The sequence below is a fragment of the Gossypium raimondii genome, chromosome 13 (genome assembly GCF_025698545.1).
Source record: "Gossypium raimondii isolate GPD5lz chromosome 13, ASM2569854v1, whole genome shotgun sequence".
NCBI lineage: Eukaryota > Viridiplantae > Streptophyta > Magnoliopsida > Malvales > Malvaceae > Gossypium > Gossypium raimondii.
This window is the reverse complement of record NC_068577.1, coordinates 23734460-23758278: the sequence shown is the minus strand read 5'-3', so window position 1 is coordinate 23758278 and position 23819 is coordinate 23734460. Positions and strand designations below refer to the sequence as shown.

The 23819-nt window shown below is 31.7% G+C and overlaps 3 protein-coding genes across 5 annotated transcripts; 2 read left to right on the top strand and 1 right to left on the bottom strand.

Annotated features, from left to right (window-relative positions):
* Positions 1–629: 629 nt before the first annotated feature.
* LOC105766819 (probable ribosome-binding factor A, chloroplastic) lies at positions 630–2597 on the bottom strand. 2 transcript variants are annotated; one of them, XR_001125379.2, is made up of 4 exons: positions 2183–2597; positions 1657–1830; positions 1350–1564; positions 630–880 (listed from the first exon to the last, which is right to left on the bottom strand). XR_001125379.2 is itself a non-coding variant. In XM_012586384.2 (3 exons), the coding sequence occupies exons 1-3, from the start codon at positions 2495–2497 to the stop codon at positions 1415–1417; spliced, it is 639 nt and encodes a 212-aa protein (XP_012441838.1). In that variant the 5' UTR covers positions 2498–2597; the 3' UTR covers positions 1147–1414. The 2 variants fall into 2 exon arrangements, 1 of the variants encoding a protein (XP_012441838.1); XM_012586384.2 differs by lacking the exon at positions 630–880 and having other exon boundaries at positions 1147–1564.
* Positions 2598–18204: 15607 nt separating this feature from the next.
* Positions 18205–20947, top strand: LOC105766852 (uncharacterized). Of its 2 annotated transcripts, none has more exons than XM_012586428.2 (5): positions 18205–18606; positions 18896–18988; positions 19073–19230; positions 19468–19549; positions 20409–20947. In XM_012586428.2, exons 2-5 carry the CDS (start codon positions 18940–18942, stop codon positions 20411–20413), a joined length of 294 nt encoding a protein of 97 aa, XP_012441882.1. In that variant the 5' UTR covers positions 18205–18606; positions 18896–18939; the 3' UTR covers positions 20414–20947. The 2 variants fall into 2 exon arrangements, with proteins under 2 accessions (XP_012441882.1, XP_012441890.1); XM_012586436.2 differs by having other exon boundaries at positions 18208–18606; positions 19471–19549.
* A 1323-nt stretch (positions 20948–22270) lies between these two features.
* On the top strand, positions 22271–23196 carry LOC105766843 (auxin-induced protein 6B-like). Its single transcript, XM_012586400.2, has one exon. The coding sequence runs from the start codon at positions 22428–22430 to the stop codon at positions 22884–22886; it is 459 nt and encodes a 152-aa protein (XP_012441854.1). The 5' UTR covers positions 22271–22427; the 3' UTR covers positions 22887–23196.
* Positions 23197–23819: the final 623 nt, after the last annotated feature.

The following is a 23819-nucleotide window of genomic DNA, read 5'->3' as shown; positions in this document are numbered from 1 at the left end:
AGTGGCATAGCAATCAAAGCATTCCTGCATTATAATTTCATTAATTATCTTGAATGATCCAGATTTTGTTCAATTCTTTTCTAGTCTGGATTTGTATATAAAGCATCTCTTGCTAGGTGAGGTACCCAATTCCTTTATGGATGTGATACAAGTTGTGTTACTCTGACTGGGTATGAATGGTGTATATCAACCTGTATATCATATGGCGGGGTTAGACTATTCTAAGCTTTGTCATGTATTTAGCGGTCATATCTCCGGTTCATGTGTCATGCACGAGTGTCAAACATGGATACTTAAATAAATCTCTGTATTCAGGTGTTAGACAAGAATGTGTCAAGGATGAAAAGTCCGAGGTTAGAACTCTTTTACCTTTTAATCTAGTTTGGTTTGTTGTGAGTTGTTGCAACTCTTTTAATCTAGTTTCTAGTTCTTGTTAGAACATTGGCGTAAATCAGTATTTCTCATCATTCTTAAACCTTTTAAAAGATTGTCTAGTTTCAAAATTCATATAGGCTTCCAACATTGGTTGGCTTGCAATTCCTGGTATCAACATCTCATGTTAAGGCAGGAAGTGTTTCGTCTTTACTATAAATCCTAGCCCATCAAAAAGGCATGGAAAGAAATAATCGTTGAGCAGAAACATATTTACATAGCAACTTCATGAAAATTGTCAGTTTCAAGTACTCTCAGCAATTAGCATCCAGAATTCTCAATCTAGACTACCATTCAGCGTTTATAAATTGATCATTATATGATGTATATTGCACAAGAAAGAAAAAGTGAAACCAACAAGGCCAAATTTTGGATAGAGATTCAGGTAGCATGGAGACACCGAATGAGAAGACTTGTTTGGAAAGAAGACTTGTTTGGAAATTCTACACTGCAATACATTAATAAATGCTTCAAACAAGTAATCATTCATAAACCAATAGCTAAGCAGTTATGCAAAATGGAAAACATGCCTTAGAGATGCTGTTGAATGTAAAGTATTTTGTGCAATCTCAAAATATGTGGATATTCTGAGATGACTGTAATCATCTTATCATGTACCCCACCGTTAATCACTGCCAATGTCCATGTCTCAGGGACACCATTCTCAAGTCTAAGCACTTTAAGTTTCCAACTTTCAGCATAACAAGGATGAGGTTTTCAAAATCCTATCATGAACCAACCATATTTTACCGAAAATGACTTGAATTGTACATTCACCTTCCAGTCATAAGGTTTTATGCTATATACCCTTAGACTAGTAAACTAAGAATCAAGTAAGAGAGCCTGGGTTCAAGGAAAGAGATCAACCTCCAACACCATTGAACAAAGCATAACTAAATTCACAAGGAGAAACAAACCTGTAAAAATATTACTACAACTACTTCATTCAGCCCTGAAGAAATGCTGAGAGAAAGCAAGGAGACTACTTTACGTAAATAATATCTTCATCGGGGTCATCACTCTCCCAGTCCGTGTCATCTTGAGCCGAAACAGATGATTCAGCTTCTTCTTCATAATCTTCATCTGCCAAAGTCTTTTTCTCCGCCTTTATTTTATCTAATATGGCAATTACCTGAAACAGGTTATCAAATCCGATCAGCTGAGGAGAGAAATGTGCTGAACCCACATTTTTACAGCAACAAACAAAAGGTTGCAAGCACTTACCCTGCTTCCCCTCTCCAGAGATTCATCTTCGATAAAACGTATCTCTGGCGTAAGCCGCAACTTCATACGCTTCCCCAGCTCACTTCTAACATATTTAGCTTTTGACTTCAATCCGGCAAGCGCAATCTCCTTCCCTCTCTCATCACCAAAAACAGATACATACACTTTAACAACCTACTACCATGGACCAATAAAAAGAAACACATGAATTATTAGGTGGCAATGTTTTATACTAATTTGATGTGTTGGGATTGGCTAGTTCAAGTGGTACATCCTTGCACTCATGAACTCTATATCCTAGGCTCCCTGCTTTTGTCCCCAAAAAGGACAATGATGCTCTAACAACCCTAATAAGTTGTGATTACATTTCCTTTCAATCAAGGCCTACACGCATTTAGAAAATTTTCAAAGAAACATCAGCCGCTAAAGCCAATCCTATATTATTACATTCTTGACATTTCCCCCTTTTTCAAATTCAGAACCCTACAAATTAACATTTCTAATTCACATGTATGCCAAAGGGTACCTGTAAATCAGCTGAAACTTCAACATCACTTATGGTAGTAAGGGAAGAGAGGTAGCGGTCGGCTCCTAAGGCGGCTTCAGGCAATATAGCGTATTGCAACACTTTGTCAGTTAAGAGCATGTCCGAAAGCTCTCTCCTTATCTGTTTCGATACCATTTTAACTCTCCTAGGATTGGCCATGCACTTTACGGTCGCGCCTGTTGTTGGGTTGGAGCGTAGGTGAATATGGGCCGTTGGTTTAGGGGAGGGGAAAGAACATGATCTGAGATGGACGGTTGTGATTGGAGCGTGATAGTGGAGGAGTAGGTGGGGCATTGCTGCAGCCGAATATTTGGGGGTCTCTCTTCTGGTTCTTGAGAGATTTGGGAAGAGAAGGGAAGGAAAATAAGGAAATATCCTTTCATATAGATATGAAGGGTTTTAGGGCCAATTTAAGTTTTTATTTCATAACCCAAGAAGATAGAACATCACGAGTTTTTTTTTAGGTGTAAACACCTTTTAGCTCCTATCAATTTTAAAATAAACAAATTAGTCCTTCTAAGAAAAGCAATTTATCAAAAGTGGATAAATGAGAATAATTAATCATGGTGTTAATACATTATAGAAATTCTAATATGAGGGTTGAATTGAATATTGAAAATTATATCATATTTTAAAAAATCTAAAAATCCAAAAAGGTTCAATAAATATTTCTAAAATTTCAAAAAATATTCTTTAAAAATAAAAATACTTAAAATATTTTAAATTTTTTAAAAAATAAATATTAACAAAATATTAAAAATTCAGAAACGAAATTTCAAAATGTATAAAAAGTATTTATAAAACTCAATAGAATTTAAAAATAAAAATGATATAGTATTAAAAATTCTAACAAATCATAAATAATAAAAATTTAAAAGATTCAAAAATTTTGAAAGAAATAAAAAAGCAATAAAAGAAATAAATTGGTGATTTTTAAATTAAAATGATTAACATTTAAAAGTGATACCATCTAGCCACCTTGGAATATTGATGGACATGGAAGATAAATAAATAAAATACCATTTTACGAAACAGTGTAAAAATAAATTTTTTGTTGATTTTTCTTTTGCACTTTTTACAATTATTTTATTTTTAGATTTAGAATATTTTTGGGGATTGTACAATTATTTTTTTCTATTTTGAATATTATGTTGAATTTTTGTTTTTTTTCTAAACTTTGGAAAATTTATTAATTTTTGAATTTTAAATAATATTTAAAGTTTTTTAGTTTTAGTTTTAATTCTTTGAAAATTATACTGAAATTGCGAGAAATATTAAAATAATTTTGAATATTATATAAATTTTTATCATTTATTTTTTAAACATAAACTAATAATAAATTGACACTTATCATGCATTAACGAAAACAATTAATTCTGTCGTTGTTGGTTAAGGAATGTTTACACTTTTTTTTATACAATGCGTAGAGATATTTATAACCCTTCCAACCTTTAAATAGGACATTTAATTTCATGTCCTCCTACATTGACAATAATACTGATGCGAACTAAGTTAAGACTTAATTGACGTGATCAAATATTAACAAATAAAATAAAAGAGTATTTCTTTATATTGCACACGGTTAACATACTACTTTAGTTAATGACAACAAGAAGATGGTTGTTATATAAACAATAATTTTAATATTTTTAGAATAAATCTCAAATTATATTATTCTAGAATTATTTTAATACTTCTAGAATAATATAATTAAAAAATGTAGAAAATTATTTTATACGAAATTGGAATCTTTTCCTTTTTATTGCACAACCCTTAACGATGAAAGGTAGAGGGAGGATTAATTTATAAAAATTAAATTTTTGTTTTGATAGACCACATGTGTCCTCATTCGTCTTATGATATGAGTATAGTCCTATTTGGGTGGGGATGGTATTCAGGCAAAGCCCTCCCAAGATTCATACTTGGTTAAAATGCATGGGGAATAAGTCCACTTTCACTTCTTCCAACTACTCAACTTTAAATTCATTATGTTGATCAAGTAACTAAATGAACATCTACCATGGTCTGTTTGTTTTAAAAAAAAAAGCTTTTCAAAAATAATTTCTAAAAATTGAAATATTTTATTTTATTTTGAAATTTGAAACTTTTAGTATTTAAATAAAATTGCTTTGATAAATATTAAATGTAATAATGAAAATGGGATTGGGATTGGGCAGGTGACATGTTTGTAATCTACAAATAATATATTCAAGGAAATAAGTGGAGAAAAAAAGAAAAGAAGGAATATATGAAAGTTATTTACAGTTTAACTCTAACTAAGAATACATATTTTCATGTTGTAATGAGAAAACAAAGACTCAGATTCATCCCATCTTCCTCTCTACCATTGCCTACAATTCGGAATCATATTGCAAATAAAAGTAGTAACCATCAAATGTTTTTAGGAATTTCAATTAAATTTGATTTGAAATATACAAAAATATAAATTTTTTTGAACAAAGCTTTGCGTGATAGTGTCATTCTTTCTTAGAAAAGTGACATTTAAATTTGTTGATTTTCGTCTTAAGTAATTCGAGAGCTCTTTAATCGACAATGTTAATATTGAAATTACTCCCTTTGGTTTCATCCTCAACAAGCTTACTAGCTATTTCATTATCATCTCACTTATCTTAAATAGTGTTATAATTAATTTGAAATAATCCAAAATTAAAATGAATTACACTAAAAACAGTTATGCACCCTCATCCTCAAATTTTTAACTTTGTTGCAATATTAGTCGTCTAGATCATATGTAATGTGGGCTAAGGCCCCCTAAATAAATTAAAAATTTTCTTTAGACCCTTAAAACTTTAAAACTTTTAGTTAACCTCCTAAAATTTGGAATTTCTCATTAAACTTTTTAAAAATTTTAACTACATCCTTTTAATATTTTGTTCACTCATTAAGCTTTTAAAATTTGAAAATTTTAATTAGACTTACAAAATTTTTGAACATTCTCATTAAATCCTCCAAATATTTTAAAATTTTTAATTAAGCCCAAATCTTAACATCAAGATCCAACCCTACCCCTAAATCATCAAACTTCATAATCATGAGTTATGCCATTAAAGTACCCTCCTTCGATCATTACAGGAAATTAAGCTTTTAGCGACTTTTGGACCAAAAACGCCACAAAAGTTATACATTAGCTGCGCTAATTGGAAAACGCTGCAAAAGGTCTGGCAGTAGCGGCGTTTATGAGAAAAATGCTGCAAAAAGTCAAACATTAGCGCTATTTTTGACAAAAATGCCGAAAAAAATTATTTTATTTTAAACAAAACGACACCATTTTGCTCCCTGCATTCTCAACCATGCATGCACTCTTTCATCCTCTTCTATTTATTATTTAACTAGTTTCTTTATATTAATTAAAATACAATTTATTTTTTATTTAATATTTAAAATCTTCAAAAAAATGGTACATAGAAAAATTTGAAAGTAAAAACATAGAAAAATATATGTTAAAAATAAAAAAAATTAAAATACTATTATTTAAAATAATTTTGAAGTTTTTTGGGTATATGACTGATTGTTTTTAATTTATATATTAAATAATTTCTTATATAATTTTAAAGAGATAATATTAATTTTAATATATTAAAATTATCATTATAGTTTAAATTATTTAAGAGATAATAGATAAATTTTATATATATTAAAATTTAAAAATTGCTAACACATGCATCTCTAGAGAAACAAAATTAATTAGTAAATTGAAAAGTTATTTAAATTTCCTAAAATATTGAAAGAATATATAATTACAAAAAGAAATTTTTTAAAGCTTTTCCTTTTTCATATTTTGAAATTTTTGTTTTCGTTTTCTTACATCAAAATTATAATTTTATCTAATTCTTTTAAATATTACTTAAATTTTCAAAAATTATTTATTTAAAATTGATATGAAAGATACAATAATTTAATATAAAAATTGTAAAAAAGTCAAGTATTAGTGGTGTTTATGAGAAAAACACCACAAAAGGTAAGCAATAGTGGCAATAGTGGCAATAGTGGCGTTTTTGTTCCAAACGCCGCAAAAAGTTGAACAATAGTGGCGTTTTTGGTACAAACGTCACGAATATGTATTATTTTTTGCAAAACGGTGTCGTTTTGTTAGCCCCGAAATGCCTTAGTCTTTTTCCCAAAATCGGTTCCCCTCCCGAAAATCCCTAAGTAATTTCCCCAGAACCCTTCCCCTTTTTCCCCACTTCATTTCCCCCAGATCAGACCCCCCCGAAATCCCTATTTTTTCCCCATTTTATTTTCCCCAAATCATTTCTCCCTTACCTTGAAATCCCTAACAATTTTCCCAATTCCCTTTATTTTTTCCCCAAATCAACAGTCCTTTGCATCGCTGTCGGCAACCCTTTGCTGCATCTCCGTTGGTAGCACTCTACTGCTTCGCCTGCCTTGTAAGTTTATTTTTTTTTCATTTTGTTTGATTGTTATTTTTTTTATTGTTAAATGAGTAAAACTATATTTTGTTTGATTAGTGCCCATCTTCGGGTCAGTAACAATCTGACAACACTTATTCAACAATCTGTATATGTTTTGAAAATGACTTTGCTTATTTCTCTTCTCCAACTATTGATTGATGGATTAGCAAATTTTAACAGTAGGGTAAGAATAAAAGTGGACTAATTGAAGATAACATGTCTGCTTTATGGGTGTTTTTGTATCATATTATTTTCCTGCAACAAATAAAATCTATTTGATCTCACAAAATGAAAAAAAACTCACAGAGAAAATTAGTGAATGTACCGCATTTTGTCATCATTTCAACCATAGCCTTATGTATGCCAATCTTAAATTTCTTCAAATTTTTTTGAGTAAGACAATGTGTTTGTTTGATTGTAAATTCAGAACTTGAAGCAAAAAGGATTAAATTCATAAATAGTTTAATCAACATGAATGTCGAAACAATTTTTTGAAAAACAAAAGATTTAGTCGTCGACTTAAAAACAAAAATGAGAGTCGCCACCGATCTCTTAAAGAGGTGTGATCGGATTACCTTGAAAACGATTTTTTGGCCTACGAATTTTGAGAAAATAGGTTCGGGAGTCAGTTACGTACAAGGAAGGGTTAGCACCCTCGTAACGCCCAAAATTGGTATCGAATTGATTGTTTAATGTCTTAGTGTCGAGAATTTTAATACTATCCTCCCTTTTTTATTAATGTTAATTTTATAAAAGATGCTTGGATAAATCGAGGTGAATGCCAAATACCTTCTCGTCTCAGAGTAATAAAATGTCATGCCCAATACATTAGGACACGACGTTTTTAGTCCTCGAGAATAAGCTTGTCTTTCGATTTTCAAAACTCTTGCGGTGAAGTTAAAAAGAGATATTCAATTGCTTTAAGTCAGATGAAAAATTGAAACCCAATACGTTAGGGCACAATTTCTCAAAATTCCTAGCATTGAATATAGCCCTTATCATTTTTTTTAAAATCTTCATTTCGAGAAAACGACATGTCACGTCCAATACATTAGGACACAACGTATCGAGTTCCCGAGAATGAGTTTTTATTTATATGTTTTGATTAAAGAAAATCTTCGATTATTTAGATTCAACGAGGAAAATTGGAGCACAATACGTTAGGGCTCAATTCTTTCGAAGATTCCAAATACTGAACTTTGCGTTATCTTGAAAGTTTTTGAATAAATTGGTTTTGATACTTAAACCATATTAAACACGACTTTTTGAACGAATAAAGCACAATGGAATAACAATGCACGACGCGAGGCGATAATTCATGAACCGCAATATATGTTAATAAACACTAATAATAAATGAATACCAATAAACAAATACCATACGCATAGAGACATTAACTTCACATCACATGTAAATCAACATTAACATTTAAAAGCTAATAATAATAATAATACTACTAAGGAACAAGTTTAATTAATACAAACACCAACCTAATATACAAGTTTGAAATAACTAAAAAATACGAAAGAAATGAAATTATATATTAAAATAAATTTAAAATAAATAATATATAAATGAAAATTTGAAATAAATTAAAAATACGGTTAAAGATAAATACTACATAAAATAATAGTGTCCAAATAAATTTTAAAGTAAGTATTATGTAAAAATAAAACAAAGTACCTTAAATAATATATATATACGTATATTTATAATAACAATACATAACGAAGATTAAATAAAAATATGCAATAAAATTTGAAGCAAATGTATAATAAATCCAAAGTGGTAATACAATTTTATTTATAATATAAAATTATACTACAAAAATACGTAATGAAACTAATTATTAATATAAGATGATAATCCAAAACTTAAAGTAATAATATAAATAATAACATATGTACATAGGTAAATAAACATATAAACTAATATAAATAATAATACTAATAGTTATAATAACATTAATAATAATAATAACAATAATAATGAAAATAATTGAGTAATTAGAAATTGCAAAAGGGACAAATTGCAGTCAAAACAGAATTAACATGCCACAAATGTAGTTTAAAAAACGAAGGGTCAAACTGCAATTCGCGAATTACGAGGGGGCCAGATCGAAAATTATTCCATCCCCCAAAACGCAGCGCAGTGACGCGGACTGAAATGAGACAAAAATAAAATGAAAAGTTAAATTTAAGAGGAAATAAAATATATAAAAAAAATTCAAATTGAAATACTATTGCAAGGTGGAGGGACCAGGGTTGCAAATAACCCAACTAACAAAAAAAATGTGGATCCCCCATGGAGCGGGTCTGGTCATGGCGGTGGCTGGACAATGGCTAATATCTGGTGTCGTTTTAAGGCCATCAAGGTGCCTTAAACGGCGTCATTTTTTACACAATAAATATCAACTTTAAAACCCTAAAATCAGCAGCAGCTATAGTTTTAAACAAAGTTAAAAAAAACCTAACATCTTCCTCTCCAAAACATCGTTCGCACTATTTCGCTACTACCGGCTCCCCCAATCTGAACTCCGATCGTTACGAAGCGAACAGGGGTCCGATACACGGCTTATGAAGGTAAGACTACTCCCTGTTTCTTTTTTTTTGCTCGAAATTCGAAAAAAATAACTAGAAGCCAAGAAGCCAAAAACAGAAAAATGAAATCTTCAGAAAAAAAGAGAAGAAAGAAAACGAATCACCTCCTTTCAATTTTGATTTTTTTTATTGATTCTATCCGTAACCCCTTACAAATTTCGTATTTGGCTTTATATAGCCCCAAAAGAAAATACATAGATCCCTATTTTCCTATTTTTCCTTCTCTTTTTCTCTCTTGTTACAAATTTTAATTCGCTGTAAATCTGTTGCTCCTTTGTTGTTTTTTGTTTTGTCCTTTTGGTTGCTTGTTGTTTGTTGTTTGCTGCAAGTACGGCCTGGAGGAGCGTGTCGTGGAGGCATGCGTGTTGCGAGGAGAGCCAAAGAGGTGCTGGAGCGGCGACTGAGATATTTTGGAAACCCTAGGGGTTTCTGAAAATTGTTTTCCGTTTTGGGTTTCAATGTAATTGGGCTGGGGTATTTGGGCCATTGTAATTGGGTTTAGTTTTTGTTGTAATTGGGCAGTGTAAATGGACTTATGGATTTTTAATAATTTTTTTGTTTTTTTATTTAGCCGGGCAAATTGGGTATTACAATGAAGATGTCACTTCACTTTAGTATGTACAAATGATCATCTTGATGCCATTGAAGGATTAAACCAAAAGTCTTATCATGTTTGCGGTAAATCTCGTTAGATGAATAAGAATACAGAGGATGTGAATGAGGATGAAGGTGAGGCACATTTAAGAAAGAAGCCAATAAAGATTTTACGATATTTTCCACTAATACCAAGGCTTCAAAGGCTTTTCATTTTCATGTCTTCAATGACAACCGAGTCTATGAAGTGACATCATGATCAAAGAATCGATAATGGATTATTAAGGCATCCTGCGGATTCTTTAGTTTGGAAATCATTTGACAGTAAATTTCCAAGCTTTGCAATTGGTCCTCAGAATGTGAGGCTTGGGCTAGTATCTGATGGATTTAATCATTTTAAAATCATGAGTACTTCGTACAGTACTTGGCCTATAGTGCTTGTTCCTTACAATTTGCCTCAATGGATTTGCATGAAGCAATCTTCTTTTATCTTATCTATGATTATCCCTAGAGAGAAAGGTCTCGAAAATGATATTGACATTTATATGTAGCCACTTATTGAAGAGTTGAAACAATTATGGGCGGGTGTTGAAACATATGATGTCTTGAGAAATGAGAACTTTTATTTACGTACAGCTTTGTTGTGGACTATTAATGATTTCCTGGCTTATGCCAATTTATCTGGTTGGAGTATAAAAGGACGTTATGCTTGTACTTGTTGTGCGGTGCAAACATGTTTGAAGTGGTTATATAATGGGAAGAAGTTCTCCTATATAGGGCATCATCGGTGGTTAGATGAAAATCATAGATTAGATTTTAGAGAACTCTATTTGATGGTATTGAAGAGTTCAGAGAAGCTCCTGAGTAGACCATTAGCTTTGAAATCTTGTTCATGTTAAAAGATATCAATTTCAGTTATAGGAAGATGAATCAACCACCCAACACGCAAACAAAGAGAAGACCGAGGGAGGTGTATGTTGGCGATGTTGATCGGCAGATTGATGATGAATCTGATGAGGAGGATGATCCTAATGAGGCGGACTTGTGGAAAAAAAGAAGTATTTTTTTTGAGTTGCCTTATTGGGAGCATCACATTTTGTGACACAATTTTGATGTCATGCATATTGAAAAGAATGTTTGCGAGAACATCATCGAGACAATTCTGAATGTCGATAGAAAATGGAAAGACAATCTTCAGAGTCCACTTGATCTAGTTGACATGGGAATTTGGCGTGATCTTCATCCCCAATTACTTCCGAATGGAAAATCTCGGCTGTCGCCTTTTATTTTTTCAATGTCGAAGAAAGAAAAAGAAGTGTTCTGCACGGTGTTGAAGGATATAAAGGTCCTAGATGCATATACATCAAATATATCTCGATGTGTGAGTCTTAAAGATCGAAGACTATATTCACTAAAATCACATGATTATCACATCTTGATGCAAGATTTACTGCCAGTTGCTTTACGGTATTGTATGTAAAAAAAAGTGACGTCTTGTATAATTGAACTATCCAATATAATGAAAGCTATTTGTGGCAAAGTTTTGATTGTTGAAGAGCTTGAGAAAATACAAGACCAATCCGCATTGACTTTATGCAACTTGGAGAAGACCTTTCAACCTTCGTTCTTCACTATTATGGTGCACTTGCTAATCCATCTCCCTCATGAAACAAAACTTGGTGGACCAGTTTTCTATCGGTGGATGTATCCTATAGAGAGGTGCTAATTTATTTGCAAAGTTTTCATTCATTCATGAATATACCTTTAATTACAACTTTTGATAATGTTGTATATCACGTTTAGGTTCCCATGCAAATTGAAGTCTTATTGTCGTAATAAGTATTATCCAGAAGGATCAATTACTGAAGGTTACTTGGCAGAGGAGTGTATGACCTTCTACTCTAGATATTTAGAATATGTTGAAACAAGATTGAATAGACCAAGTAGAAATGTTGAGCTCACTAATCATAACTTAGCCGAAACTTATCTATTTCGAAGTTATAGAGAACCAATCGGTAAAGCTGAAATTGCACACTTAGATGATAGATCTTAGGTACAAGCACATCAATATGTTCTTTTTCACCATGATTCAATTGAACCATTACGCAAGTAAGTTTTAGAATTTAATAAATATTCATCTTTTTAATGTGTTTATCTTCTAACCAAGTAATCCACTTTTTAACATAGCGAGTACAAACAAGTCTTAAGATCTCGTTCACGCTCCCGAAGATTACAACATCGAGACATAAGTTATTCACATAATCTTTTCATGAATGGTTAGGGAAAACGGTAAGCAATTGAAGTTTTCATTGACAAATAATAATGTTTTCGTATAATATTTATAATTAATCTATTTACTTTTGATTCAATAGGTTTGGAGTGGAAATGATGTCAAAGACGAAGTTAAATGGCTTTCCTAAGGTCCGAATTAGAACTGTCCATGGGCCGGGCGGCCCGGCCCGGCCCGACGGCCCGTCCAAAATATGGGAGGGTTCGGGTAAAAGTATAGGTCCGAAATATGGGCTTGGGCAAAAAAACGAGGCTCGTTTAAAAAACAGGCTGGGCCTCGGGCACCACTTTTTTGGCCCGGTATATTTTTTATTTTTATTTTTTAATTTTAAAATACTTTTAAAATATTTTTTTTATTTTTTTATTTTAAAATAATTTTTTAATGTTTATTTTAAAATGGTAAAGAGTAGGCTCTAAGCTTATGATATTTTTCTCGGTAGGCTGGGCAAAATTTTAGGCCCATATTTCGGGCCGGGCTGCGCCCGGGCCTAGGAGGCGGGCCGAAAATTTTTTTTCGGGCCCGGCCCGGCCCATGGACAGGTCTAGTCCGAATAGAGTAGTAAAAAGATATAGTGCCTTCCTCATCAATGGATTTAGGTTTCATACAAAATCTCGCAAAAGATTGAGGAGGACTCAAAATTGTGGAATAGTTTTTAATTCTTCAATTACAAGTTATGCTAGTGCTTGGGACAGTAATCCTGTTGAGAGAAATGTGGAGTATTACGGACTTCTTACTGACATTATTGAGTTGGATTACTATGGCAAACGGAAGGTTGTCTTATTTCGATGTGATTGGGCTGATGTTAATACTGCTCGCGGAATTAAAAAAGATCAATTTGATTTTAAAATGGTGAACTTCTCTCGATTAATTCACACTGGACAACAATTGATAGACGAGCCGTATGTATTTTCTTCTAAAGTCAAACAAGTTTTTACTCGAAAGATCCAACTGATGAGGGTTGGTACGTTGTACTCCGTAACACCCCTAGAGACTTGTTTGACATGGGTAATGGAAGTAGAGATGACATCGATGAAAGATCAGAAACTTTGTCTTTTCCAGAACAAACTTAAATGAAACTATTCCTAGTACTAGTACACAATTTTAATGGGTTCACCAGGATGTGGATGAAAATATTTACGGATTATGATGTAGTAAGATTTTATGATTTTTTAATTATATGTAATATTATAATTTAAATCTTGATCTTGTTAAATATTTCAACTCTTTTATATGTACTATTATTGTCGTAATTAGTTACTAAAATTTCAACTATTTAATGTGTATTGCAGATAAAATGCCTAGAAGAAGATTACGAGATCTAAGTATTGTTCAAAATCCTCCAAATTCGGAAGAAACAAATAGTGAACAACAGACTGCTATTGGATCTTCGAATGTTCCGAATACAACTGACGAAACTGTAGAAATTCAAAGTAATGTTAACTTTAATTTACATGCGTGTTGACTTTTATTATTGATTTTTGTTTCAAATTCTTATATTATAATATATCATTTTTTCAGTTGAAATTGGTGGGACGCACAAAACTCAAGGACATACACTATTAAAAGATTTATTCGAGTTAAATTCTGTCGAGCGTGTCAAAATAGCTAGAAACAGTCTTGGTCAGCCTATTGGATCAGAAGCTCGACTTTTAGCAGGATACTTGGGCATTATAGCACAAAATGTCAATATATTTCCTATCAACTACGAGTCATGACATCATATGCCTGATAGTAACAAAAATCAAGCTCTCAATAATATTAAGGTAATAATGTGAATGTAATTTATAATACATTGGTTTAAGTTTCATTTATATTTACTTTCTAAACTTGTGTTATTTGCAGGAGAGATTTGCTTTAGAGGTCTCAGATAATTATGTGAAGAAGACATTAGGAAAAAAATGGAGAGACCATAAAAATGCTTTAAAGAAGGAATATTTTAAGAAAAATATAAGCCTCAAAGAGAAATTGCGAAATGTCTCGCCGAGAATGCTGAGGTACCAATGGGAAGATGTAGTTAGATTTTGGAATTCAAAGAAAGGAGAGGTATTACATACTTTCAAACTCTTATAATTATTTCGATTTATAGTATTTACTATATACGTAATAATAATTTCATAATGTAGGATCGTGAGCTAGTTGGAACTACAAGTAGGCAAAAAAAAAATTCACGCACACAACTGGGTCGAAAAGTTTTTCTTGTGTAGCTAAGGACGAGGTATTTTGAATTTATTAATTGTGTAATTAATTACTTTCTACTAAATAATATTTTTACTACTATATTGTAGGAACTATCGTTTGGTCAAAAAGTTGGATGCCTTCAGCTTTTTGACATTACACATAAAAGAAAGATGGATCTCCTATGACTACTGAAGCTGTAGAAATTATGGTATATTTACTTAATAAAATTTGAATTATTTTAAATATTTATCATGTTTAATTATAATGGTTTAATTCATCGTTTGTAATGCAAATAATGTTAAAGTTATGTTGCATTTGTTTTAATTATATATTTCGTTTCTAACTTTTTGATTGATTTATTAGGAGAAACTAAATGATAAAAGGGCGGAGTATGAAGCGATCGCTTCGAGTGATAGTTTTATTAATCTTGACGACATTGATAACCAAATTATTACTAAATTTTTGGGTCTTGAAAGATATGATCGGGTTCAGTTTCAAGGATCTTTTGTTAACCCAACCCAATATTTTGGATCCAACTTGCAGCAATACATGCCTTCTGGGAGTCAGGCTCAAGCTGAAGTTCAGAGGTTAAGAGACCAGATGACTTAGATGCAAGCGAGCACAGTTGAGCAAATTGCTCAACTTAAAGCGAAGGTAGAATCGAGAGAAGCAGAGGTTCGAAGAGAATATGAAGAACTCCAGCTACAACTTAAAGCGGAGGCAACGACGAGGGAAGCAGAGGCAGCAACGAGGGAAGCAGAGCAAAGCAGAAAATATGACGCACTCCAGCTACAGCTTCAGAATATGATGAAGATGTTTCAGCAGTTGCAGAATCCGTCATTTTAGATGTTTGTTTTCTTATTGTAAGAATATTTTAACATTATAACTTTTGAAAATAATAAATTTTGTTATTTCATTTATTAATTTAGATCATATACATATTTCTTTCGTTGGATTTGAAGTATCATTTAGATTTGCTAATATTTAATTTATCATTATTTTGGGAAAAGTATCATTTAAGAATCATTTAATATATTTAATTCGTCATTTTTGAGAAAAGCGCCGCTAAAAGTCATGCTTTTTAGCGGCGTTTATAGGGAAAGCGCTGCTAAAGATCATATTCTTTTGCGGCGTTTGTCGGAAAAACGCCGTTAAATTTAGACCAAATTTATTGTTCCCCAAACATGACCGAGTGTAGGAAAATGCAAATTAGGTCCAAGTTGGGGTTCAAAGTAGTGGAGGATGTAGAGAAATATATTGGGATGCCCTTAATTCACTAAAGGGTAACCAAGCAGACATATCGGTTAATGATGGATGAAGTTGATAAATGGTTTAATGGGTAGGATAGTGGAGTTACCTTGGCGAGGTCGATCATCTTAGTTATTCCCAATTATTTCATGTAGTTGCCTTGAATTCCGGTGGACATCTGTTGAGAAATTGCAAAGATAATAAGGAATTTTGTTATAGGTTGTACAAATGAGCATCGAAAGATTCAGCTAGTTGGTTGGGAAACTTGTTGACAGCTCGCAAACTTGAGGAACAAAATGTAGCTAAAATTAGGCTTTAATAGGAATGCTTTTTGGGTTCAAGTTTTGAGTAAGTATAAATTGGGTACTGGGTGTCCTGACGATAGCGTATAGGCCTCTTTCTTTACGACAACATTTATTGGCTACAAGATGGGTGGTGTCAACTTTGCTCCACATGTTGGCAATCGGCATGTTAATCAGCTGGATGAAGGAGCTGTGTAATAATGGATGGCAAGCTGGATTATCCCATATATTTAGAGATGCTAATAAGGTTAGCAAACATGTACTGAAGCATTGTCATGAAAAAAGATTATCCCATATATTTGCACTACTCCATATGATCTGTATATTTATATCAATGGTTACTCAGAATGATTGAGTTGAGCTGTTTGACCAAGTCTTTTATCTTCTCTCTATTCAAAAGTCTTGGTGCTAACTTAATCCCTCCCAAAATTTTCGCTCTTTTTACTTTTTTAATGGATAGTGGGATTCCTTTATTATGATTGAAATCATTCTTCAAAATTTTATAAAATTGAGATCTGATTTACTAATAAAGCTGTTTAGAACTTAAAAGAAGATAATAATAAAAAATCTCAGCTACATGTTGATGGTCTTAACCTCCGAGTTAGATGAAAAATGAGATGTGCAGCAAAGACAAAGTGGACGCTAACCCGAAAAGATTCAACCGGTTTTAGTTTAATATAGTAAAACTGCAAGTTGCCTTTGCTCCACCCTACAACCAAACATCATTCCACGCTTCTCCTGCTAATTTTATTTGTCCATAGACACAGATCCAAAAATTAACCCATAGAATCAGTTTGAAATTAAAGCAGGCCCCAGCATATATTCCCCAAATCTTGGATTATTGCTTATTTTAATCAGGATTACTGCCTTAAAACAAAAGCTAGCGAGGGAGACAAAACATGAAACGGCCACAGCATGTTATGTTTTCTTTTCATCATAGTTTTTTTTTTGGGAGGGAGGGGGGCGTAGATGATGAACATTGTTGTTTGCTCATAATTCATATAAATATCATCTTGTAGCTAGCACAGGCAACCAGTTATGGTGTAATTAATTAACTCTATATATATTGTTAGTGGAAAATAATGTAGTTGCATGGTACAGTAGTAGGATTTTGACATGATAGAAGGTTTTTGTATTTTAAAGACGCACAGAATCTAATCCAATCATATCATTATAACTATCAGCCAAATGTCAAAAGGGTTACAATATTTTTAAAAAAATCTGATATTAGTTCACTTTTTAAAAGTTCTCTGGTTTTTTGTATTAAATATCAAGTATTTATTTATTTTGTTTCATCTGCCCTTTAAACTTGTTTTTTATATTAATAACTTATTTAAGGCTAAGTTAAAATTAAAAGTTTGTTTTATTTATATAAAAGTGATTAGAATATTTTTTCACTTTATTTATTCCTTGTATATTTTCTCTACTCCTCATGCAATTTTATTAAAATTAATATAAGAAAAATATGTACAATAAAAACTCAGGATCATGAGAAAAATTAGGAATGTCTCTTTTTTACATTCTTTTTTATATACTCCTACTAATATATTTTTCTTCTTAGCTCATATTTTTTTGGATAAACTATCAAGGTCATTAAACTATAATTGAGTTTACATTTTCGCCACTTAACTTCAAAAAGCTAAAAATAATCACTAAATTTTTTAAAAGTTTTCGTTTAAGTCATTGAGCTATTTGGAAGATTTTATTCAAGTCGCAGAATTGTTAAGTTTTTTTCTTTTTAGAAGTCTAACTAGTAAGCTCCAAGCGATAGTTTGACGATCGATACGATGGATCAATACGCTCGACAAGTACAATAACACACATTAGCTCCAAGTCAATCTGACAGTCAATGTTAAAAATCAAAGAAAAAAGCTGTTTGAATTTTGTTTCACAAATTAGCCACATTAAAAATTGTTTCATGAAAAAAAATTGAACTATAAAAAAAAAGGGGAATGAAAGCTTTCGATTGATATAAACAATGTAATAAAAGAAAATCATATAACAACAATTTTAATAGCCTAACAACTTAAATGACCAAAATATAAATTTACCTTCAATTTAATTTAGGATTTTCTTTTCAATTCAATTGAAGTCCACACAAACACTATGAAGATTAATAATCATTTCTCAGTTAAATTTTTAATCATAAATTTAAATAATAATATAAATAGATAATGCACCACCATCAAGAAACTAACTAAACATTAAGAGCATGTTTGGTTGGGTGTATTGGCATAGCCAATACACCCCTAATCGGTGGCCCCACCTAATCCCCCCTTATTCCTATGTTTGGTTCATGGTATTACTAATACCATTGTAATACATTACTGACTTAATCGGTGAAATCCACCGATTTGTAATCCGTTCCTTTTGCCTAGATTAGGCGCGGCTTAAGTTTACCCTCCCTGTTTTACCTTCCCATCCGCTTCCCCTTTGTTTCTCTTCTGTCCCTTCTAGCCTCTGCCGATTTGCTCCCTCTGTTTCTTTTCTTTTTCTTTTCTGCTGATTTGCTCCCTCTGTTTCTCACAGTTTCTGACGATTTGCTCCCTCTGTTTCTCATAGTTCTCCACACGCCCACATCTCAACAAAAATAACAGCCTTCAAAGTCGACAGGATTTTACGGCATTTATTTGAGCCCTGTTCTTCTCCTTCTTCCTAGACGTGGGGTTTCCATTTCCCAGTTCTTCTCGTCCCTTTCTTAAAGTCGGCATCTTCCTTTGCTTTCTCCAGTTTTCTCCTACCCAGCACCTTCTTCAAGGTTCCAAGTTCTTTTTGTTTCTCCTTTAATTTCTGTTGTATTGAATTCAATGGATGTTATTTTAATTTGGATTTAATTATGCCTATTGAGGTTGTTTTTGCTCTTGAGAATCATAAAAAATAATTGGGTCATTTTTATTTCAATTTATTTTGTGTTCTTTTAGCCTCTATAGGGTTGTTAATTATTAATCCCTACATGTTCATTTGTTTTTCAGTTTCTTTTGATGGGGTTTCATTATTTTAAACGTTGAAATTTTATCTAATAATGCAATCTTTCGTATATTTTTCAGGGTTTGTTCTTATTTGAATAGCCTTTGTTGTAGCTATTTGCAAAATGCTGGCTGCTAGTGTTACTACCCCCTTGCGGCCTTCATTATCTACTGGTATTTTTCTTGGAACTTTATTTTATTATTCATTCAATTTTTCTTAGATTAATGATGATAAAATTTGCTATTGGTTTTCGGCAGGACATCGATTAGAGTCACGAATTGAATGCAGTAGCCGTTGTGGCTTGGTTAGAATTCCGACTCGGATTAGGCCATGGGAACTTGGCTTGCAATCACAACCTAGTGTAGGAAGAAGTAGAAAACAATCTTCATCCATTGCATGCACCGCAACTGCTTTGGTACGTTTTGTCGCCATAACTAATCGCTTACTTTTATTTTTACAGAAGAAATTGAGAATTGTTGCTCATCTTTTTGTTAATGTAAACGGTATTAAATCCTGATATTAGATTTAGTGAAACAAATCATTACATGCGATCACGTATGTTATGGCTCTGTGTGTGCTTTGCGCGTGCTTATACTCGATTTTTAATGATATTGGAATTCAGAGTTTCTGATTCTGGTTTCCTTTTTTCCAGCAGAATGCAACTTGCAGTGCATCAGGACAAACTCAAACTGTTACTCGTGAGGCACCAACTATCACCCAAGCTCCTGTTCATTGTAAGAACAAACACATACTCTCTTTCAGTAGTTTGTCAATATTCATTAGATGTATTCCTTTTCGTGATTTTCCAGAATGACCGATAGATCATGTATCATCTCATACTAGTTTTGGAAACTTAAGTCTCACCGTGTCGATGCTTGCACTTTCATGCACCATCTTTAGTAGGGATGACCAATGTTTGATTTCAGTACATTAGAATCCAGATGCTGCTTGTTGGCTAGAAGCATTGACAATGTACCTTTTGTGGTTTCTAGTTTCTCTACTGCCCCTCTTTAGCAAAAATCTTATTCGTGTGATAAATGTATCACTATGAGCTCTTAGCAATTCTTTTGTTACCTTTTTTCGTAGTTTCGGTGTACTATTGTCCTAGTGATGAACACCTAAGCCTTCAAGTGACAGGGATAAATCCCTGGCCCTAAGGAACTCCCTTACCTATGGTGGGATATATCATATATCCAACTGGCTTGAACTCCATATAATTTTAAAGAAAGCGTAGCTAACATCATGTATTGAAATGCGGCAAAGGAGAAGTCATCGCAGCTAGAAGATTTATGAATCGTAGTTTATCTTTATTTTCCCGTTTATCTTTCTTATGTCATGATAATTAAAAAACTCATATATGCAGATGATCAGCTGATAGGCTACTTTGATCTGTTTAATTTTTTGATTACTTCATCTATGTTTCTTTAGCTAGAGTTTACATATATGTATACATGTATATACATATGTGTCTGTTTGTGTGTGGTGTTAAATTTATATTTTGACTGTGTATATAATTTTATTGGTTAGATGCTGCAAGTTTATCAAGGAACTTTGGGTATTTGTTAACCAGTATATTTATTCAATTTTTAATAGGTTAACTAAGGCCTATTTTTGGGTGGGTTGAACTTATATCAGTACTAGCAGATTAGAGGTTCTCTCAAGTTTCAGACATATTTGAGTTCCTATCTTGGAACAATGATGATGTTTGACGAGATGGGAATTTGTGGGGATATGGATTTCTTCAGTGCTCCACTCGGGGAAAAAGATGTGGTAGCCTCACAAATTGAACCAGAGGCGACGGTGGAGGATGATTATAGTGATGAAGAAATTGATGTGGATGAACTTGAGAGGAGGATGTAGAGGGACAAAATGCGTCTCAAACGGCTTAAAGAGCAGAATGAGTGCAATGAGGGGATTGATATTGCTAAACAGCGCCTGTCACAAGAACAGGCGAGGAGAAAGAAGATGTCGAGGGCACAGGATGAGATTTTGAAGTACATGTTGAAGATGATGGAAGTTTTTGATGTTGTAAAACTATATAACATATGGATTAGGATGTAGAATTTCATTTTTATCTAACCTTTTCTTAATATAAGTTAATTATGTTTATGCAGAATATAATTCTCAAGTTATATTTTGATTTTAGTAAATTCATATAAGAACATTTTATTATTAAGAATTTTATGAAATTATATATCATTATTAAATTATATTTAATATTAATTATTTTAAATTGTATAAATTCATATAAGAAAATTTATTATCAAGAATTTTATGAAATTATATATCATTATTAAATTATATTTAATATTAATTATTTTAAATTATATAAATTCATATAAGAAAATTTATTATCAAGAATTTTATGAAATTATATATTATTAAATTATATTTAATAATAATTATTTTAAATTATACAAATTCATATAAGAAAATTTATTAGTTATAATTATTTTCAATTTTATTAAATCATATATTTTAATTAAAATATATTTAATATTAATTATTTCAAATTATATTTTATAGTATCATATATTATGATTTTAGTAAATTCATATAAGAATATTGATTATTAAGAATTTTATTAAATTATATATTTTAATTAAAATATATTTAGTAATAATTATGTTAAATTATCTTTTATAGTATCATATATTATGATTTGAGTAAATTCATATAAGAATATTAATTATTAAGAATTTTATTAAATTATATATTTTAATTATAATATATTTAATAATAATTATGTTAAATTATATTTTATAGTATCATATATTATGATTTAAGTAAATTCATATAAGAATATTGATTATTAAGAATTTTATTAAATTATATATTTTAATTATAATATATTTAATAATAATTATGTTAAATTATATTTTATAGTATCATATATTATGATTTGAGTAAATTCATATAAGAATATTGAATAATAAGAATTTTATTAAATTATATATTTTAATTATAATATATTTAATAATAATTATGTTTAAATATGATTAAATTATTTATTATTGATATTAATAATCTTATTAAAATTTAAATAACAATAACAATAATTATTTATCCAAACAAATTTATGCTAAGGGTATTCTAGTCATTTTAGTTTTTTCTATTATGCTATTACATCTCTATTCCATTCAACCAAACACAAGAATACTATTACGCCTCTATTCCATTACATTCAACCAAACAATTGATTTGCTATTACGCCTTTATTCTATTACACATTTATTCCATTACGCCTCTATTCCAATACAGCGAACCAAACGTGCTGTAAAGAAATTATGTTTTAATGAATTAAAAAATGGATTAAAGCTAGCTAAAGTCCCATTACCTTTCTGTAGATCACATGGCCATGACACCCATGGAAACAGCAGACACAATCTCGTAATTATCTCAAAGTCCAAGGGCAATATCTTTTATCCTTGACCTTATAATACCTCCCTCCGCCCTAAACTTTCAACTCACAAGTAAATTTTATTTTTTCTCACGCCACCGGAAACTTCCTTCTTCTACTTCACCTTTTCTCTTTCTCTCACATTCTCGGAAAGTATTCACTTTTCCTTTTAACGTTCCTTGCTCATTTTCTGTCACTTTCTTGGGAAACGAATGTATCACGGAATGGGAAAATGCCAGAAAATTCGTCAGATAGTTCGGATCCGACAAATGCTGAAGCAGTGGCGAAGGAATGCCCGGATAACGGCCAACAACAACAATAACGGACATGCGCCGTCTGATGTTCCTTCTGGACACGTGGCGGTCTGCGTGGGCACCAGTCTCAGGAGATTTATCGTACGCGCGACGTACCTTAACCACCCCATGTTCAGAAAACTCCTGGTACAAACTGAAGAGGAGTACGGTTTCAACAACGTTGGACCGTTAACCATCCCATGCGACGAGTCGTTGTTCGAGGAGATTCTCCGAGCCGTATCCCGATCCGGCTCCGGCCGGTTCTCGACATTCGAGGTTCTTCGGAGATGCTGCCACGTGGGCATGAAGAATAAACTCGGGGGTTTCGGCGAATCTCGACCGTTGCTTCATGGGGTCGCCGATAAATCAGTGTACTAAAAGCTAATGCAAGCATATAATAAAAACGACTGATCCTCCTTGGTTGACTCAACTCGAGTTGGAAGCGCTAACAGTTTTACTGAGTTGATTAGGTTTCATTATGATTTATTTGAGTGATTAGTGGGTAAATTTGAAGTTCTTTTCCTTACAATGATTATGAAGGAGATGGCAAAGAGGGATTGTTTTAACCGAGTCATCCCGAGTGGAAAAGAGTGACGAAGCTTAAGCATAATTTATTTATTATTTCTCTATTGTAAATCCAAAGACTTTGAGTTATTATTTTATGGAATTTTAGAGATATTATATATAATTTGTTTTGTCTTTGAGAGAGAGTATAGTATAAATTGTAATTTATATGAGCATTGCCAATTTTTTTTTATAGTTTCACTTATATAAAGCTGCAAGGTACACATTATAATAGCAACCTTTTAGCATTGCAATTTTAATACTGTTAAACGGAACCACAATGCTTAACTCTATTAATTCAATTAAAATAAATTCAATTATTTTATAATTACCAAATAAGAATATACAAAATTTATCAAACTTGGCTGGTGAAATTTTAAAATTAAATGGTTAAGATCCTCGGTGTTTGAAAATGAAGTTGGATAATGATGATGTATATTGACAATTGAAATTTAGTAATGATAAGAGATGCTAGATGTTGTTTTCCATTATAGTGAAAGTAAAATTGAAATGGTCAGACAGACATAACTTCCTAATCCTATAGTGGAACTTTATAAAGGGAAGATAAGATTAATGTATTAATTAGCCGATGAAAAAGTGTGGAAAAAGAAAAAAGTGAGGATAAGGAAAATGAAATTTGATATTATTACTTTTTCTAATAATCATGGAAATAGCAATGTGATTCAGCCAATTACAATTATGCTATTTGGGTGGTTAGGTTATTCATCAAATCACCCTGCCTTTTTG

Excerpts from the sequence above, each read along its gene's own strand:
- LOC105766843 (XM_012586400.2), top strand. The coding sequence starts at position 22,428 with ATGTATCACGGAATGGGAAAATGCCAGAAAATTCGTCAGATAGTTCGG.
- LOC105766819 (XM_012586384.2), bottom strand. The coding sequence starts at position 2,497 with ATGCCCCACCTACTCCTCCACTATCACGCTCCAATCACAACCGTCCAT. Across the intron at positions 1,831-2,182 it reads AAGTTTCAGCTGATTTACAG|GTTGTTAAAGTGTATGTATC; the intron begins GTACCCTTTGGC and ends CCATGGTAGTAG. Across the intron at positions 1,565-1,656 it reads CTCTGGAGAGGGGAAGCAGG|GTAATTGCCATATTAGATAA; the intron begins GTAAGTGCTTGC and ends AACCTGTTTCAG.
- LOC105766852 (XM_012586428.2), top strand. The coding sequence starts at position 18,940 with ATGCTGGCTGCTAGTGTTACTACCCCCTTGCGGCCTTCATTATCTACT. Across the intron at positions 18,989-19,072 it reads GCGGCCTTCATTATCTACTG|GACATCGATTAGAGTCACGA; the intron begins GTATTTTTCTTG and ends GGTTTTCGGCAG. Across the intron at positions 19,231-19,467 it reads CATGCACCGCAACTGCTTTG|CAGAATGCAACTTGCAGTGC; the intron begins GTACGTTTTGTC and ends CCTTTTTTCCAG.